Source organism: Microchirus variegatus (assembly GCF_963457635.1).
Source record: "Microchirus variegatus genome assembly, chromosome: 13".
NCBI classification, from domain to species: Eukaryota; Metazoa; Chordata; class Actinopteri; order Pleuronectiformes; family Soleidae; genus Microchirus; species Microchirus variegatus.
In genome coordinates this window covers 24,276,796-24,296,305 of record NC_139814.1, presented here as the reverse complement: position 1 = coordinate 24,296,305, position 19,510 = coordinate 24,276,796, and the positions used below count along the sequence as shown (strand labels likewise).

At 42.1% G+C, this 19,510-nt stretch overlaps 1 protein-coding gene across 1 annotated transcript; it reads left to right on the top strand.

Annotated features, from left to right (window-relative positions):
* Positions 1 to 5,374: 5,374 nt before the first annotated feature.
* Positions 5,375 to 17,940, top strand: tent4a (terminal nucleotidyltransferase 4A; the record flags this gene model as incomplete). The annotated part of the gene is made up of 13 exons (XM_083899922.1): positions 5,375 to 6,201; positions 9,006 to 9,129; positions 10,199 to 10,245; positions 10,346 to 10,466; positions 11,192 to 11,299; positions 13,606 to 13,734; positions 13,833 to 14,046; positions 14,508 to 14,634; positions 14,731 to 14,834; positions 14,987 to 15,171; positions 15,444 to 15,587; positions 16,425 to 16,598; positions 17,788 to 17,940. 13 exons carry the CDS (start codon positions 5,375 to 5,377, stop codon positions 17,938 to 17,940), a joined length of 2,457 nt encoding a protein of 818 aa, XP_083756048.1.
* Between the last annotated feature and the right edge of the window lie 1,570 nt (positions 17,941 to 19,510).

Genomic DNA, 19,510 nt, shown 5'->3' with positions numbered 1-19,510 from the left:
CGATAACTCATCCATGCCTGAAATGAGAAAAGGAAGTCACTGTCTTAATCATTGCCTCAGTGTCACTCGTGTTAGGGTTTCTGAGAAGGAAAAGAAGAAAGGCTGAAGAAATGAACGGGAGGGGGAGAATATTTATCTACTTTTATCTGTGATCAACCTCGTATTTATTTACTTAAATAAACTGCATTCACGTACAACTGAAGATGACACTGGATCGCTTAATTACTATATATATATATAATGCCTGTGCAGTGTATTATTACATATTAGAGCTGCAACTGACACTGAAAATTTTCACATTTAAGAAGCTAAAACGTTGTTGTTTGTTTTTTATCATGAAAAAAGCTCCAAACTGTTATCAATTATCAAAATAGTTGATCTATTTAGTAATCAAAGTGTCCCAGCTGCAGTTTCTTCTCATAACTCATCTGGTTTTTTTTCCAACACCAGTTACTGCTAAGGGTCTATCGTACTGAATTTAAAAAAAAAAAATGTTTGACAATAAATAAATGTATTTTTGTCATCGATAAGCGATCGGAGTCAGAGTCACGCGTCTTGAGGATCCTCTCTTTACTCTCTCGTTTCCCCTTTCAGCCTCGCTCCTGGTAATTGCATCACCACATATGACACAGTCAGTATTTACTGAGGCTGTCACACACACACACACACATTTCTTTTTATATGCAAAGCAGCACCCGGTGAAGTGGCTCATAACTCAGCGAGCAGGGGGAGCTCTTCTTTCATATTTAATACACGTCAACCACACATGAAGCGACGGTACACTGTGAAAAGGACTTTATTTTGGAGATGTTTGCAAGACTTTGCACAAACTGCAGCTGCGGGTTTATTGTTATTAACAGTGCTTAATATTAAGTACATGTGTTAAAGTGCCTTGAGAATAAAAGTTGTTCAAAATCCTGTGGGTTTTCTGTCATAACATGCATGAATGATAGGTTTTTACAGGTTATTTTGGAATATTTGGTGTCAAGTCAGACTTCCTTTCCCAAGCACTCTATAGAACTACGGTGGCCTGAGCATGCCAGAAATTAAGATGTTTGAACGGCAGCCTCCATAAAGCCTAAGTATATATAATAGGCTTATTTTAATGTTAAATACAACAAAATTATCCTTATTTTTTAGTAATTATACAAACATATATACATACTAATGGGTAGAATATTCAATTTCTTAATTAACACGAAGCAACGTGTTAAATTGCCTTGAGAATAAACGTTTATGAACATTATAGGTTTTTACAGGTTATTTGTAATATTTGGTGACTTTTAATTGATTGTAACCTTCCTTCCTTGCCAGAAATAATAATAATGTTGTTTGTTTGCGTACTAAGCTTCTGTAGAAACATGCTGGCGCAGGTCAGGATGGCAAGTACATGATATAATAATAGGCTTATTTTAAGGTTAAATACAACCAAATGATGCTTATTTTGTTTAGTAATTATACAAACATAAACAAACTAATGGGTAGAATATTCAAATACTAGTCCCAGATTTGCAGATGTGAACCTGAGGGAGGCGCCGAAGATATCGGCTCATTCTAATGTCACCGCGTTGTCTCTGTAATGTGTACATAGATCGCCCCATGTTGGCTTTCACACCACAGGAAATATGGGTAGGAATGTACAGTCAGGGCGGTGCTTGTTGATATAGCAGATAGACATTTTCCACTTGTAGGTTAAAAAAAAAAAACGGCAAATGTGATGTGGCCTCATTGCCATTCGAGCCGCGTGCGGCCTCTGGCGACAGATTATCTGCTGCTAAACTGTGATGTCCGTGACTAGACATAATACTGTATGCTGCTCATGGGACACATTTTGGTTCAAAAACATTGTTTTGAGCACATGAAGGTGTTTTTTGGGAGGGTTCAGATTCTGTATCAGGGTCAGGGTTTGGGGCGAAAATATACATGTGTGTAAACACAGTCATGTGTGGCAAGGTAAGGAAGGTTTTTTTAAAGAATAGTTTCATAAACCAAAATGTAGCCCGTCACGGAGCGACCGCTCATTGTGGTAAAACCTTATTTAAAATATGTGTGTGTGTGTGTGTGTGCGCAGGTTCAAAAAACATACAAATAATGTCATTGTGGGTTTAAAATAGGGTAAAAGCAAGGGTTAGGGTTAGGGCTTATGCTTGTACACTCTTAGAAATAAGGGTTCCAAAGGGGTCCCTCTACAAGGGCTGAGGTTCTACCTGAAACCATTTGCTTTCCAGAAGAAAGTGTGTTTCAAGGGTTCTTGGTAACGCTAATGGTTCCAGTAAGAACCATTTTGATCCAGAGAACCCTTAAAAACCCCTTTCCTGAATAAAGGGTTTTAAAAGGGTTCTTGGTGGGTTCTTTTGGAGGGTTCCACCAAAGTGGAATATTTATAAAAAAAAGGTTCTAGTTGAAGCTAAAAAAAAGGGGTTCTATTATGAGGACAAGCCGAAGAACCTTATATGGTTCTACTTAGCACTTTTATTTCGAAGAGTGTAAGCTGTCCAAATGAATGGAAGTCAATGCAGTGTCCTCAGAAGAATAGCTTTGCAAACCTTTGTGTGTGTGTGTGTGTGTGTAATTTCAAGGCTGGTTTGCCTCACTGTCATCTTTTATGGGATTACCACAGTGGTGGTGATTAAACCACAGCTGACACAGAAGCCACACACACACACACTCAGAGACTTCAGAGGACACTGCATTGACTTGCAGTCATTTCCTGGAGACTTACACCAACCTTAACCATAATTACAGCTGACCTAATCCTAATCCTAACCCCTGACCCTAACCTTAACCTCAGCCTAACTTTAAAACATGTCATCCCCTTGAAATGTAGTAATTTACATGATGTGGACTTGTTAACAGATATAGCTCCCCACAACAGAAGGAATAACACACACACACACTTGTTTATATATTTCAGTGAGGACACCTCATAGATTTAATGCATACCCTAGCCTAGGGGTCTGCAACCTTTAGAATGAAAAGAGCCATTTTTGTCCCCTCTTCACCCAAATTAATAGTATTTTATTAGCTTTTGGGGGAGGTTTTTCAACTGGATGTGATGGATAAAACATCAAAAACATTTTTATTTATGCCTTTATCTTGACAAAAAAGTGTGAAAAACTTAAGGTTTTTCTTCAACGCTAGAAGGAGCCGCTACAGAGAGGCTGAAGAGCCACATGAGGCTCAAGAGCCGCAGGTTGCAGACCCCTGGCCCCTAGCTCCTTACACTAAACCAGAACAACCATAACAGTGAAGTGCCTAACCCTAATTCCTCTGAAATGAGGTTCTGTATCTTCTATTAGGACCAGGTTTTTAGGACTACTGGTCCTGAAAAGGTCAGTGTTTGTGCCAAAGTCACAGACTGATTGAACCTATTCAATCAACAACACCTTTGATACAGACGGAGGCAGAGAGGAGGTCTTTACACAGGCGTACAGTGGGAGTGAGCAGCTGTGTGTATGTCTGAGTGTGTTACACAGAGTGCTACATATCCCAGCTGACACAGCGCTGGCATATACTTGGCTCTGGAGGGTTTTTTTTTTTCCCCTTCGACTCTTGTCACATGCAGCACGTGAGCAGCAGGAGCAGGAGGTCGTCATGCGATGCAAGACGCTCCCTCCTGCTTTTGCATGCGTTCACATGCAGAAGGATCCAGCACGCCGCCATTCCATCGTCAACGTGGGCTGTGGGGGGGGGGGGGGGGGTGGCTGTTACTGGGGCTGGGAAGGATAAACACCACCTGCTGTGTGTGTGTGTGTGTGTTTTCCTTGAAAGTGTATATTTGGATGCAGTAGAAGAAGAAAAAGGAGGTGCACCAGCGTTTTCTCTCTGCATGTGAGCAGCATGCACAAAGGCCAGAGGTTGCAGCTGACAACATGTGACGTCTCTGCTCTGCAAAAGTGTTTATGTGAACCATGTCGTTGCATTATTCTTCTGTTTTCCCGTTTGATTGAGGGCTTTAAAATGTGTATAGCGGGAGGCTTTCCAGGAATCTGCAGCGTCCATGCCAGGATTACCCACAGATCCAGACACACAGACGTGTCCCACAGGGGCCCACAGGCTATTAATGAGACACCATTTTGCAGCTTCGCCTTGATGGAATTATGTAACATTGCACTCTGATTTAATTTAAAGTGGATGTCCATGCTTGTGAATGTGAATATTTGATCATATTGTTAAGCTCTTTGCAGAGCCGAATCGATTACTAAATGAATCCCCAACTATTTTGATAATCGATAATCGGTTTGAAGCTTTTTTTCATGATTAAATCAAGATTTCTGATTGTTTCAGCTTCCTTAAATGTGAATATTTTCTTCGTTTCTTTGCTCCACGTAAACAAAGAAATCATTAAAACGGAATTATTTTGGTTTGTGGGCAAAACAAGACGTTCAAGAACATCGTCATTAACGTTTTTTTTGTTTTTTTTTAATTTTCTGACATTTTATGGACCAACTGATTAATCGATTAATCAATCAATCTATGATTTTTGTCAAATATACATATCTGACTCTATAGTGGCACACGAACCTGTTCATACATTTAAAGGAATATGCTTGTGTTGCATAGTTTTGTTGTTGTTTGTACACTGTATTAATGTTATAGACAAAATTCTGTCATTTTATCTCTTATTAAAGCTCTGTAATCTGAATGTTGAACTCTACTCTAGAGATTATTATTATTATTATTATTATTACTATTACTATTATTATAATAGTAGTAGTAGTAGTAGTGGACTTTGTTAGCATGGTAATTAAACATTTATTTGTCATTTCTGTCTGTCCAGTCTAAAATTGATGGGGAAACCCTCCCTCCCTCCCGTCCCTCCACCTAGTGGTGATAAGCGGGAAGTGCAGGTGGGCGACGGCACTTAGCGTGGGTTCCTCGGGGGCGGACTTCACTTCGTCTGTATTCACTGTTGACGTTTTTAAACAAATCTCTTGCGCGTCTGAATCAAACGTTTAGCGGACGAAAAAGGCGAACGCGTTTAATGCGATTCACGGAGGTATGAAGGAGTGGGCGGATGGAGGGAGCGAGGGGGGGCGCAGTCATCGTTTAAGAAACCCCTGTGTAGAGCGCATGCGCGTGGATTTGAAGAGAATACGCCATATTGAATTCTCGCAGGAATCGGCTAGCAATTTTCCCCAGCTAGCGGTGCAGAGGGGGGCCACTTTATCAATGGTCCTGATTCGGTTTTTACGTTTAAACTCGTCTCTTTTTTCGTAACCCTGGGCAGCGCAGCGACCTCTGAAGGTGTCCGGGCAGCGGCGTGGATTCACGACGGGCTCGCTAGCTTTAGTTAGACACTCGTAGGGGAGAGGAGAGGAGCGGTAGGGGGGTGTGTGGTGTGGGGGGGGGTTTTACCGGAGGAAGAAGTTGAATGGATCCGAGGGTAGCTTGGATTCAGCCCGAACAGAAAGGACCGGCGAACGCCTTATGGATGCACGTCTGGGAGACCTCTCAGGGAGTACGGACGCTCGCCCAGCAGCAGCAGCAGCTCCACAACCAGAACCGCAACCAGTGTGTCGGCTACACCGCGCTGGATGTCCTAAAAAATGTGGCGACCGCGGTGGCAACGGGGAAGAGCGTTTGCAGCAGCGGTAACGTTACAGGCAGCAGCCATCATCACGGCGTAATGAACGGCACTGCGATGTCCACGCTCGGGATAGTAGCACTGTCCAACGGGAACCTACATAATAATAACTCTTTTGCCGCAGACGCAGGTGAGGGCAAGAGCCTGCTCCAGACGCCCGGATCCGTCTCCACCTCGGCTTCCTCACAGGAATCCCGGACGGACAGTCCACTCGAGCGGACTATGGGTGGAAATGTGCCGGCGAACGCGAATAACAAGAACGTCGTCGGGGGCGCCGACGTGTTCTATGTGAATAATGTCAACCTTCACCACCACCACCTCCACCATCACCGTCCCCACCACCACCACCACCATCATCATCATCACCACCGTCACCTACAGGAGCACCCGGCTTTCAATGTACAGCAGATGTGCGTGAAGCGTCACCAGCTCCAGCTCCAGCCCGCTGAACCTGCTGTAAACCACACGCACAACCACCACCCGGGCCGCAGGAAAAGTGAGAACAAGGCGAGCACTTATGGGATGAACTACTTGCTCTCGAACTGCACTAACGGCAATTATGCTAGCACTTGGACACCGTGGAAGACTCGGACGTACAACCCCGGAGTCCTCGGGTGAGTGACAGAACTCTAAACATTCATTTTTTTTAAACCGGTATAACATAAAAATGTGTTAAAATGGCGTAATGTGCGTGTGTGCGTTGAATACTAAAGCGCATACGACGTAATGTAGTGTTTTTTTTATAGGAAAGTACACCCACCAGTGCGGTGTGAACTAGAGTTGGGGCAACTGACCCAACAAGACCGGAAGTGCCGTGATTTTTTTTTTTGAAATTCATTTGCAAATTTGAGGTATAAATGACTCATTGTGTAGTATATGTCGTATAAGAAAGAACACGTCGGAGTAGAAAGTGAATATAATATCGTATTTTCAGTTTCTAATACCGAGTGGTTCTATTTAGTGGGTGAAAGTTGTCACCGGATGTGCTGCTTATGTAGTAGTTTTCAGATGCCTTTGGGGGGAGGGGGAGGAGCCTAACTTGTGTAACGGTTTTCCCCTGGTGGCTCAACATTTAAATCACCAATCTGACAACAATACCCCGAATTACTCAGAAAGCAGTGATGATCCTTTAAATGTGCTAAAATGAATTATACATATATTATTATTATATTTTTACAATGTCCTGGTTTTATTTATTATGTTCATTCACCCTCAAAGCAAACAAACCCCAGTTTACCCAGACTACTAGTTGTTATGTAATTACAACTCTTTAGTCCCTATTTTAAGTATCTTATAACTTAAAATAGGGACTAAAGTTTCTGCTAGAGTACTATTCCATCATTATGAATGTGTATTAAAACTAATAATGAGGAATTTTGACAAATCACTAATATTTACCCCCATTGTTTTCAATTGTGGTTACCTGGTTGTTACAATTCATTTGCAGTTGGGCTGAAACAATTAATCGATTAATCCTCAACTATTTATGTGTATTATTTATCTGTATGACAAAGAAATCATTAAAACATAATAATTTTGGTTTGTGGACAAAACAAGATGTTTGAGAACATCATCATTTCTAGGTTTGGAAAACACAGATTAACATTTTCCAACATTTTTGGAGTGAATAATTGTCAGATTAATTGATTGTGGCAATAATCGTTAGTTGCAGCCACAGTCTACTCATTTATTTTTCTGGCACAATGTTGTTATTCTGAGATTGAAAGAGAAAGTACAACAATACAATGCACGTGTAATACGTGCAGAATATAAATGATACTTTTGCATTTTATACCTCAAAAACATTCCCGTAAACGATAAACAGACACACTACCTCAAATGAGAAAGATTGAATCAAGTATGCAGCACAAACAAAGCAATCGTGTGCGGGAGGACATGTCAGTTAGTAAATAAAAGATAACTTAAGAGTCGGCAACTAATTTCTGTGATAAATGCTCCTTATCTGTCAAATTCATTTTTTTAAGCATCTTTCACATTTTAATAAGTAGTTATACTGTTATCAAAAGTGGCGTGCATAATATACTGTAGTAACTGTAGTATAAACTTCAGGAATTGTTATCTACGTTGATACTCTTGGCCTTTAGGCCAAAGAACCTGAAAACGTGTTGCAGGAACCTGTGATATTTGTTATGCTGACTGCACCCATCTGGGAATTTCTTTCTTCACTAGACTTGGTGTTTGTCGTGACAGCACTTCCACATACTTGATACTCCGTTTCCACCCCCCCAATCACTGAATCTCAGGATAACCGAGAGGTGCAAGCAGCTCATAAATGTAATGTGGTGGTGAATAATTAATGTGTAACACGTTTAATTTTCCCTGGGTATTTGTGTTCCACAAGGTTAAATGATGTAAGGTTTTTGGCCCGGCGTGCGGCGTCTAGTTTTGCCTCAGGTTAGCCCCCTTTGAAGTCTCGCACAAAGCGGTTTTGACCGTGTGTTGCAAGTAAAAACATTGATTCCCGTGTAAGAGTCATCGCTGTCACGGTAGCTCGGTTATAGACCGCTGCACCATCGATTACTTCTACTCTAGACCCTTAAGTTGTTGAAGTGAGACAACCCTTACCGGGGCTCGTCGGGATGGCTGCAGTAGCAGTTTTTATTTTGAGTGTGTGTCAGTGCTGAACTATTGCCATGGTTACATTCCAGAGTTTTTCACCAAGGAGTGGTCACATGGCCCTGGATGCGTTTTGTCCTTGGCTGTGGCGGTCGATTGTGACCGTATTCCTGTTGTGTATTTTTCACGCTGACATCATGCCATGGCATGTACGCCTAGAAAGAAAAGAATGGCCATAGGGTTGAACAGAGTTCCACCGTTCACAGGCCTCAGGAATCCTCTATACATTGTACAGAATCATAGTGATAACAACAATAAGGCCTGGGACTCACACTCTGAGTGATATGACTTCACTCTATTTTCTTTTAATTTAATTAATAGACACTTGTGTGTTGTACTAACTGCACATCTTGCATTCAGGAAGAACCTTGTGTTGTTACGCTTAGGTTGAGGTGCGTTTAACAGAGTTAAAGTTAGTCATTGTACAAGTAAAATTATTTGATTTTCATGGAATTTTAGACTATATTTAATTACAGCATAAGTGCTTCAAGTTCAGCAGAAACTCGGCAATACTTAAACTAGAACATACTAGAGCCCACTGTTGTTGATGCTCTGATGGAGGTTCTCCAAAATAGAACAAAAGAGAAGCATATCTTGTGCCATCTGGAGATATAAACCTTTTTCCAAAACTGTGAGCCATTCCTGGAATGCGAGTGGTTTTTAGACGATATCCTGCAGTAAGAATATACAAACATTTAGAATGTAGAATGTTTATTTTGCCAATCCGTATCTGTTGTAGCTGTTAATAAGACTATTTTTCTCTTCTTTTCTCTCTCTTAAGACTCCACGAGGAGGTGATGGACTTCTACAACTTCATGTCTCCACGGCCAGAGGAAGCAGCAATGAGGAAAGAGGTGGTGAACCGGATAGAGATGATCATTAAGGAGCTATGGCCCACTGCAGATGTAAGACACACACACACACACCTGTGTTTTTATTTATGGATTCTCCCACCCTTTCAGTGTATTAAAATCTTTAAAGAGATCTGGCTCCGAGGAGGATTTGAAGTCATGCAAGACAAATTGAGGCGCAAGATTGCTCATAAGTAACTGTAAAGAAAACATGTCAACTTCAAGGTGAAACAGTTTAAACAAGTCCTATATCTTTTTTTTTATACTTATACTCTCATCCATTGGGCTGAATAATTAGGAGAAATCATCAAATTATGATTTTCCTGATTAGATATCGCAATTGCAATTTATTTTGGTGTCATGCAAGGATAAGAATTGAAGGATATAAATTGTTGACGAGAACATAAAAAAATTGCAATTGCGATATTTCTTTTGTTTTTAACGATTAATAGCTGTTAAAGTAGCAGAGTTCCATTTACAGGAACGCAGCTAGTGTTCGTTTAGTTAGTTTTTTTAAATGTCCATGTACAGAAAAGGGTGAGAGGAACTCCTGCGACTGCTCTGAGGTAGGGTTGATGTAATGCCTCACTCATTACTTAATCATGTAACACACACGCAGCTGTGATTTGTCGGCTGCCAGTCTTTCCCCCCCACTTCCACCGTGAGCCAGCTTGTCAAGTAAATGGATCAAGCCTGTGATTTGTACCAGCCTCCCTTTTCATTTCAACCTATTAATTCTGGCCCCGTCTTTGTGCCGTTGCCTTGTCGTATTTACCAGACGGAAAAGGGAAAGAACTCCATTCAGTTTCCTTTGGAGAGCCTTTTTTGCTCACTCGCAGCTTCAAAACACGGCATTTTTCCCCCCTCAGCCATTGTATAGTTAACTTGGCAGCGCACTGAGCTTGGCAGCGATGAGCGTCTCTGAAGTGGAACCCGGAAATGCCGAGTTCCTACTAGTTTGCAAACATTTGAAATGGATATGGACGTCGTTGCCACAAAATGAGCCGTTGTGCAGCGCAGGCTATGAAATGTCAGCGTTTGTTGTGTTTCTTTTTCTCGTCTATATATAGGTCGGCTTCAACAGTCAGATTTCTATCATCATTGTCTTTATATCGTTTTCCAGGTCCAAATATTTGGCAGCTTCAGCACAGGACTCTACCTTCCGACGAGGCAAGATATATTATCTGTGGTTTAAAAGAAAAGCACACTTTATTTATTATACTTATATTTGTTTGCCAGCATTTTAACTGTGACTGTTTTTCACTTTCAGTGACATTGACCTGGTGGTGTTTGGGAAGTGGGAGCGCCCCCCGCTGCAGGAGCTGGAACAAGCTCTACGCAAACATAACGTGGCAGAACCCTTCTCCATCAAAGTGCTGGACAAAGCTACAGTAAGCCACAGCAACTTCTATTATGTTATTCTACGTTCATATTACCCATAATTAAAGCTAACCTGCATATTTTACCGAATAGCACCCAAGTTTTATAAAGTAATCGCTGATTATTCCTTTATTACAGAATTGTTTGATGGTTAATTTAATCCTCCGCTGTAAGTTATAAAATACTAAGCCCTCATTAAGTAGGCAAAGAAAGAAGGGAATAGGAGGAAACTCAGCCAAAACAAAAACTGGCAGCATGTGTGCAGTCTTTAATGAAGTTCCCCCGGGCTTCAGATGGTCAGATAAAAATCTTTCTCACTCTTTAATCTTTGTTTAAAGATGAGGTGGAGAAACCTAAAAGAATCAATTACTGTCCCCCCCCCCATCTGTTTTGCATGATGTTTGCCACGTTCTGACAGTTGTGGTTAATATTTTACAGATTCTGCTTTATTCTATACCGCTGTAATAATAACATCTATAGCTCAGGTCAGTGATACGCTGCCGTTTACCTCAGTTTTTTCCCTCATCAGAATTTCCCGCTTACACGTGCCTGTTATTCTGCAGTGTCAGTGTCATGACGCGGCTTCTGTGATGGATGGCGTTTGCCGCTGCGTCATCCACACAGCGGGAAGCGGCTAACGGCTGATTTTCCTGCTCCTTCTGAAAGGATGCCAGATGGGACAGAGGCTCTGACGACTGTAACGTTTGCTAACACATGTCACTGTGCCTTCTCTCAGGTGCCAATCATCAAGCTGACGGACCAGGAGACCGAGGTGAAGGTGGACATCAGTTTCAATGTGGAGACTGGAGTCAAGGCGGCAAGCTTCATTAAAGACTATGTAAAGGTGAGGTTAAATCTGATGTCTTAGAGACTATTATCTACTAGAAACTAGTAGGCTGTTTTGACCTGGTGGGGACTCGATCTGGCATAAGTCAACTTCCCTTTTAATCATTATTCACTTTTGAGTTGCATCTTAGAGTCTGGCGTCAGTAAATGGCGGTGGTAAAGAGTTGTGTCTGAGGTGTCATCACAACCACCGTGAAACTGTGAAAGTTTGTGTCGCTTTGTAAACCGCTCACACTCTCCCTCACCACAGCCCATAGAGAAAACCAGCAATTATACATCACAACACACACAGATTGTTGATCTGCTGCTGCTGCCTCCGCCACTCAGTTAAAATGTGTTATTTTGTGACTTTTGGGAGTTTGAAGTCCTTCATTTGGATTTACGCCGGTGGCAGCAGTAAACCAGCAGCTCCAATCACCCCGTGAGCTACAAAAGGCAGGTTTTCTCAATGGTCTTTGGTGCAGTAGGGTGAGTGGTTTTCATATCAGCAAACACAATGTACCATTAGAACACTGGAAATGGGCTTCTATACACCTATGTATATATTTTATATTAAAAACCAGACGTTTGCAGCTAGAATAGTCGTTTACCACATTAACAATGTATAGAGTGTATTTCTGGTTCATTTAATGTTATATTTATTGAAAAAAAAGGACTTTCCCTTCAAAAATAAGGACATTTCTAAGTGTACCCCAAACTACAGCTACTCCAGGCCTCAAATATCACTGATCTTTCCCCCTGAAAGCAGAGCAGCCTTAGCTCTACTGTAATGTAAAAGATTATTGTGATGGACTTTGTGCCGCTGAGTTCGAGTGGAATCTGATTTGTCATAATCTCGACGTACACAGTGTGTAGAAGACATCCTGAATTCTCCGTTTTCAGATTTAAACAAAGCACGGGTCAGGCATTTTCTGTGGTCCTCAAAAAACAGAGGCACAATAAAAACACACACAGAAGGCAGTCTGATGTCACATCAAAAAAAAAACTACCCATATTTCAGAGCAGTGAAGAGGAACCATATATAAATGTGTGTGTATATACATATATTTATATATATATATATATATATATATATATATATATATATATATATATATATATATATATATATACATATATACACTATGCACTTAAAAGGGAGTACATACAGACTCAGAAAGACGGCAGGGAAAGGTCATGTAGACGTCTTTAAATAGACTGAAAAACCACAAGAGGAGTCACATAATTACTATATTCTTTTACATGTTGGTTTCTAAATGCAGAAGTAAAGAAAATCCCTCTGTGAATCGGGGCCAGCCCGTCAGCATGTTAAAGCATTACTCTGTACTTCATTTGCATTCTTGCACCGGCTTGTCTCATTTCCAAATTGACCCTGGAACAGACCCCGGCTCCCGTGCTCATCGGTGCACTCTTCATTTAACTCTGCAGAAGAGCTTTCAGCCCGTGGCTCGGATAGAATTCCTGCTGAAGGTGTAACTCTGCCAGCGTCAGTCATGGTTGTAATCGCTAATGCACAAAAGGAATTCCAGGTGCTGATGTTCCATCTGTCTGTTAAGTCTTTGGCTTTTGTCCTTTTTGTTGCTGTTGCATAGTTGTGTTATGGCTCTCTGGGAGTACATGTCACGACTTGAAAGGCTGATATTTTGACAGCAGCGCTCGGCTTCAGTCCAGTGATGGTTGATTCTGTGTCAGACTCCAGTGCTATCTTGTAATTGAGAGTTCAGATCAGCTTTTACTAGCTGCCGGACTTGTTGTCACTTTTCTTAAGACATTTGCTAAATGTCAACCCGGCCCTGCTGCTGCTGCCGCCGCTTTACTGGCACTGATGTGCTCACGCGTACACTGCCTTAAGGTCACGGTGCCTTTTCGTTTGAAAAAAAAAACCCGAACATATTTGTAATTCCCGCTCGCAGACCCTGCAGGGTTTCAGCGCATTATCATGTCACGGGCTGGAGGAATTCTCATCCAGCGTGTTTTTGGGGAAGTTAAAAATGAGTGTTTGTGTTGTAAGTAGGAGTCGAATAAGTCGTCCACTGCTGCAGTGCTGCTGCATGAACTACAGGTGCCCAAGGGGAGCCGCGGTGCAAGTGGAAGAGACATCGATTATCATTAAAAAAAACAAATCATGTATGATTTTACTCATATCTCACAGCCCTAAACCTCTACTCTAAGGAATTCAATCTGCTGTAAAGCCTATTTGGTTGGGTATCATTTGTGATCCTATCCATTTTTTAATCTCTTTTTAAGCTCTTTTTTTGTCTGAATCCACGTCCTCATTCTATTTCTTCTCTCATCCACGTTCAGAAGTATCCAGTGCTGCCTTATCTGATCTTCGTACTGAAGCAGTTCCTGCTGCAGAGAGATCTAAACGAAGTCTTCACCGGGGGAATCAGCTCTTACAGCCTCATCCTCATGGTCATTAGCTTCCTACAGGTACAAAGACACAGGAACACAACTAACTGAGCGATAGAACATAAGAAGTAGCTCTAATGTGTCTGAGATAATATTCAAATCTTCTTTTACCTCCTCAGCTCCATCCTCGCATAGACGCCAGGAATCCGACTGAGAACTTGGGCGTGTTGCTGATCGAGTTCTTTGAGTTGTACGGCCGCCACTTCAACTACTTGAAAACAGGGATTCGCATCAAAAATGGAGGCGCGTACATCCCCAAAGAGGAGATCATGAAGTCCATGACCAATGGATACAGGCCGTCGATGCTCTGCATAGAGGACCCACTGCTGCCTGGTGCGTGTTTTAAGATCACTTTTAAGATGATTTATGAAAAGACAACAATCTTTTTATGCATGTATCATTCAAATGCATACATTATTGACAAATTTACAAAATTGATCCACATTAGTTTAAAGAAACTATGAAGGGGGCACTTTCCTTGCTTTGGCACCATCTGGTGGTTGCAAGAAAAATGACATGATGGTTAGAAGTGGCAAAAATGAACTGAAATTTGCATTTCTCCTCAGTTTCCTTTCTATAATTTACAAAAAAGACATGGACAATTAGAATCACTTTAAATATTCTATACTTGCATAAAAACCTGGGTACGGTGGCTGTAAGGTTTGCTATTCAATCAAATTAAAATGTATGCATTTATGTACATGTAATAAGCACAAAATGTACCAATCTCTACCAAGTTAAGATAAACATAAACACTGTGGTTGTCATTTTTTCTCGTCTTTTCCATCGCGTAGGTAACGATGTGGGGAGGGGCTCCTACGGCGCCATGCACGTCAAGCAGGTGTTTGACTACGCCTACACCGTCCTGAGTCACGCCGTGTCGCCGCTCGCGCGCTCCTATCCCAACAAAGAGTGCGAAAGGTGAGAACGCAGTGCGGTGTTTGAACAGATGTCGTTGATGAAGCTGCGGGACACCTCTGTAACGGCCGCTTCCCTCTCTCTCTCTCATCCTCGCAGCACCTTGGGCAGGATAATCAGGTTGACCCAGGAAGTGATCGATTACAGGGAATGGATCATCAAGAAGTGGGGGGGCCGGGATCTGGCGCGAACAGACAACAGAGGTACCGTTTTTCATCCGTGTAACTTGCACAGATAATGGCTTGAGTTCAGTTATTTATAACATAGAACATGAGACATCAGGAGATCATCTTAGTACCTTTCTTGTTTGAAAAATTACAGTTAGCAATATAATACCTCATTTGTTCCTCTCTAGTTTCACCTCCAAAGGAGCCGGTGTCTGAGCAGGAGCTGGGCAGCGGCAGCAGCAGCAGCATCGGGTCGGAGGAGCAGCAGAGGGACTCGGTCTCGCCGCACAGCGCAGACTCTCCCATGTCCATCTCCAGCCCGCAGCAGCACTCGTCGGCGTCCTCCGTGTCCTCGCTGTCCGGATCAGACAATGTAAGAAGATTTTACACATGCATTTTCAATCAACATACTTATTCACTACTTCTTTGGCCTGAGAATTAGGACGATGTGTGAAAGCACTCGCTGAATTATTAAGTTGATATGTTTTCATCTGGCAACTGCAAGTAAACAGCCCTCTACTGTGGTAGAAAAAGAGAGACTTAGCACTATGTTTACCAGATGGAAACATTGATTACATTAAGAGAGTGGCCACTGAGCTCGGATAATGTGAATAATTCTTTCTTTCTTTGCGTGTGACCTGTCAGGACTCTGATTCAGCTTTACCGTGTCCCGTCCCTCCGCCGACCCTGTCACCGTACCCGTCTTTCCCGCCACTCGGCTTAGCGTTGCCACCGGGACTCAAGCCCGGCATGGGAGGACACCATCTGCTCATAGCACCAGGCTCACAGGTACACACACACACACACACACACACTGACAATGACACAGACAATGACATTACTGCAGTTTGTATGCAGAAAGAAACCCACAAGCGTATCATTAGTATTTGTATGCAGCTTAGCTGAACATTAGCTTTATCGAGTGCAGGATTTACAAGTGTTTTGTGACCAACACGGTGTGACGTAGCCAATCATTTCCTGATGTTGGCGGCTTCACCGTCAATAGGGAGTGGATGAGAAAGTCGGTAGCTTTGTACGGACATAAAGCCGTGTTTCCACGAGGAATAGTGCCAAAATAACTGGCCCCAACTGTTCCATATTTTGGTACAGTATTGTATAGGTGGAGCTAGAGCCATGACACGCCGTCGTGTTACCATGGAATGAGAGTTGAGCGTCACAGAGATTGCATTTGGTGTTTCGCTGGTTTTCAGTGAAATGTTCCCAAACTTTGGAAACTTTGGGTCGGTGTTTTCGAGCCTCTGTCATAATTCGTGCGTTCATGTTTTCTGCTTCCTTGTGGGATGTAAACGGTGCACAATACTGCTCCCAGCACTTCCTGTAGCTAGTTCTGGGTAGCTCGAGTCTGAGTTTGGTTGTTTGTTTAGGGTCAGCCCGCTTACATTTTAGCATTGACTAGTTTTTGTGGTTGACATAAACGATTACGCCGACTAAGCAGTGCAGCCCTAGTCTCGAGGACCAGGATTGAGAAACACCGCCCTACTGCACCAAACAAAATCTAACCCTAATGGAAACACGGCTTAATTGATTGACTTTGGGACTGAACAGTGAAAAACCAGCATCACTTACATTTCTTTTTACTAAATCTTATACCTTTACTTCCTCCAGGCTCGCGTCTCACTGCCCGGTGGTCTAGCAATGCACTCCATACCTGGCAGACAGGTGTGTATAGACACCGGGCTCCCGCCCTTCTTCCACATGCCCCCCCTAGCCCATGCTCATGCCCCCGCCCCCTCCAGCCCCCAGCCTTTGCTCAGCCCCCACTCCAGCCACATACACAAGGTAGGCGGCGGAAGCCACACAAACAACGACAAGGTTGTCTTACACACACACACATATTTTCTCTCTCTCATGTCTGTGTGTGTCTCTCACTCTCATGCTTTCAGTGTTACATGAAGACTTAATTTGCCATTTGTAATCCATAATGTTTGCGTCAACCTGATGTTGCAGCATCTGACGTGCACCTGTTGCTATGGGAGATGAGATTAACAGCAGTGTAATGGTCGGCGTCCAGTTCTCAGTTAATGCTACTGGATTATTAAAGAAGTAGTGAGACATCTTCATATTAATGCATATGAAGCTATGTTTCTTCACAAGAGTGACTTATATTTGCTGTTATGTTGTTTTTGTCACATTTTGCCCTGTTATTCCTCATTTGACCAAAGCCTTGTGTGACAAATGTGTTCACGTTTATTAAGCGATTCTTTAAAACACTTTGTGTCGCGTCAATATCATATTTGTATATTTTGAATTCTCCACACGATGAAGCGGTTCAGAGTCTAACGAGGTGCGGTGTGAACAAATTTGCCGTCAGGGACACAAAAACAAAAATATTCCTTTAATGCGAAAGTGCTAACGTTCCTTCCATGTTCTCTTCATAAATAATAAATAAATAGTGTGTGTGTGTGAGTGGAGGGGGGGGATGTTTTGCCACCATTATCTCGACTTATGTGTGTCCCGGCTTCTGAAATATTTATGTGAGTTTTCTTCTTGAGGCTCTGTCGACGTTATTATTATTATAAAGTTGTATTCTTAACTTTCAGAACATCATTATATCATATTATAGTAGACGAGCATTTACTCTGATGTTAGATTTTATTTTTTAAACTAAAAAAGATTTTGTACGGTGCTACATGATACAAATTCAGTGTCGTAAAAACGCAAGATTTCAACGATTAATATCATATATTCAAGTCCTTTTAATATTATTAACATTAAAGTGTATTTGTGCTAATTTTTAAGGGCTTTTAAAGAAAGATTAGGAACAATACATTGACCAAACATGACGACACAGATGCGATGCCATGTAAATAAGATTATACGAGTGAATAAAATGATTTAATCCAGGATTTGGGACCCATTCATGATGCTGCAACAAGCAATTTAACACAATCTCAGACATTTTGTCCCATAATAATAATAATAACAATAATACTCTCTCTATTTGTTTTGTCCCCTTTCTTTCCACCAGAACACAACCAAGTTAAATGTGAAGGGCTTCCACAACCCGCCGCCGGTCAGCAACCCCGTCCTGGCCAACCGCGGACACACACACACGCAGTATCACCGCAACACTTGGCGGCGCAGGAAGAGGGACAGCCTCCCGGTTAGCCTCAGCAGATAGAAGCCACTCCTCTTCCTGTTACCTTCTGCCTCTTCTTCTTCCTCTTCTTCTTCCTCTTCTTCCTCCTCTCTGTCTGTAAACCCTGGCTCTTCGTTCGTCTTGAAGGAGGACGGACGGACGGACGGACGGACAGACAGAGGAGCAGAGACCAGCAGTTTTACACGTGGAGCTGCCACGACACAGAACAGCAGCACTCAGCTCTGCAGCAGCTTCCTCCCTACTATCGCCGTCTTTCCGTTTCTCTGCATGACAAGTTTTATACGTTCAGTATTCTGTTTTTTTTTTTTTTTCCATCTTTGTTTGTTGTTGTTTTCTTAAGCTATTTTTTGACTCGGTGGTCATTTTCTTTGCCAAGTCGACTTGACCTCACCTCAACCCTTACAGCCAAGCTGCCTGAGGTTCAGTGTTACCTTCTTTTTTTACAGTTTATTATACACTTAGGAACAAACCCCTTTTTTTCTTTTCTTTTCTTTCATTTTGTGCAATAATGTTATTTCTTTTTGGAACTAAAGTAAATGCTTATTTAATTTTGTGTCTGTATGTGTGTGTGTGTTTGTGTGCGTGTGTGCGTGCGTGCAAAGGCGTTTTTATACTGTTATTTTATTTTTGTAGAGTTTTAAAAAAAAAAAAAAGAAAGAAAAATTTGTTTACGAAACTTTCCCCAGGCAGCATCTCGAGCGTGTGAGTATGCGTGCGCGTGTGTGTGTGTTCTTATACTTGTGGCATACTGAGGACCAGTGAGGGTTTTTTAACCAACAAAGTGAGGTCATTTTTACAAAGTGAGGACATTTTGGCCCAGTCCTCACTTTGCTTTCGTTGAAATCACTTCCTTAGGTTGTAAACATGCTATATTCTGTTTTTAACAGAGGTCCTCAATTTGGTACAAAAACCCGTTTTCCAGCCCTGGTGTTTCACACACTTTTTGCTCTGGGGCTCCACCTGCAGGCATTTTATGGAACTGCACCCAGTAGTTCTTTATAGATGTCATTCATGAAGCAGATATTTGTAATTGTGTTATAAAGTGGAAATGCTGGTCCTCACTTTGTCAGCACTTTTACCCGGTCCTCAGTATGCAGCAAGTACAAGGATGTGTGTGTGTGTGTGTGTGTTCTGTGTGATGAGAAGAAGCGGATTATAGAGCAGGACGAGGATCTTCTTATCTCGATGTTTCTTCCAGTTCTCTTCAGGTGTGAGGTTTGCATGACGCTCCTCAGGGAAGGTGTTGTTGATCCTCAGTCCAGTTGGAAAAAAAGAGAAATGGATGGAGGAAGAGTTGCATCCTGGGATCTAGATCAGGATGTATCGTCTGCTTTGGTCTGAAAAAGATAAACGCCTCCATGAGAGTGTGTGTGTGTGTGTATGTGTGTGTACTTTTGTATGTGTGCATGTGTCTATGTTGTTGCCATGTGTTGTCAGTCAGGGGAAGGCTGACGACGATGGCCTGCTTGTTTTTGTTGTGGCCGTTTTTCTCTGCGCTGGAGTGGATTTAACAAAAGAGAGAGAAATCCTTCGAGAGACAGAGAGAGTCAGTTCTATTCACCATTTTTTTGCTTGTGTGTTTTCATTATTT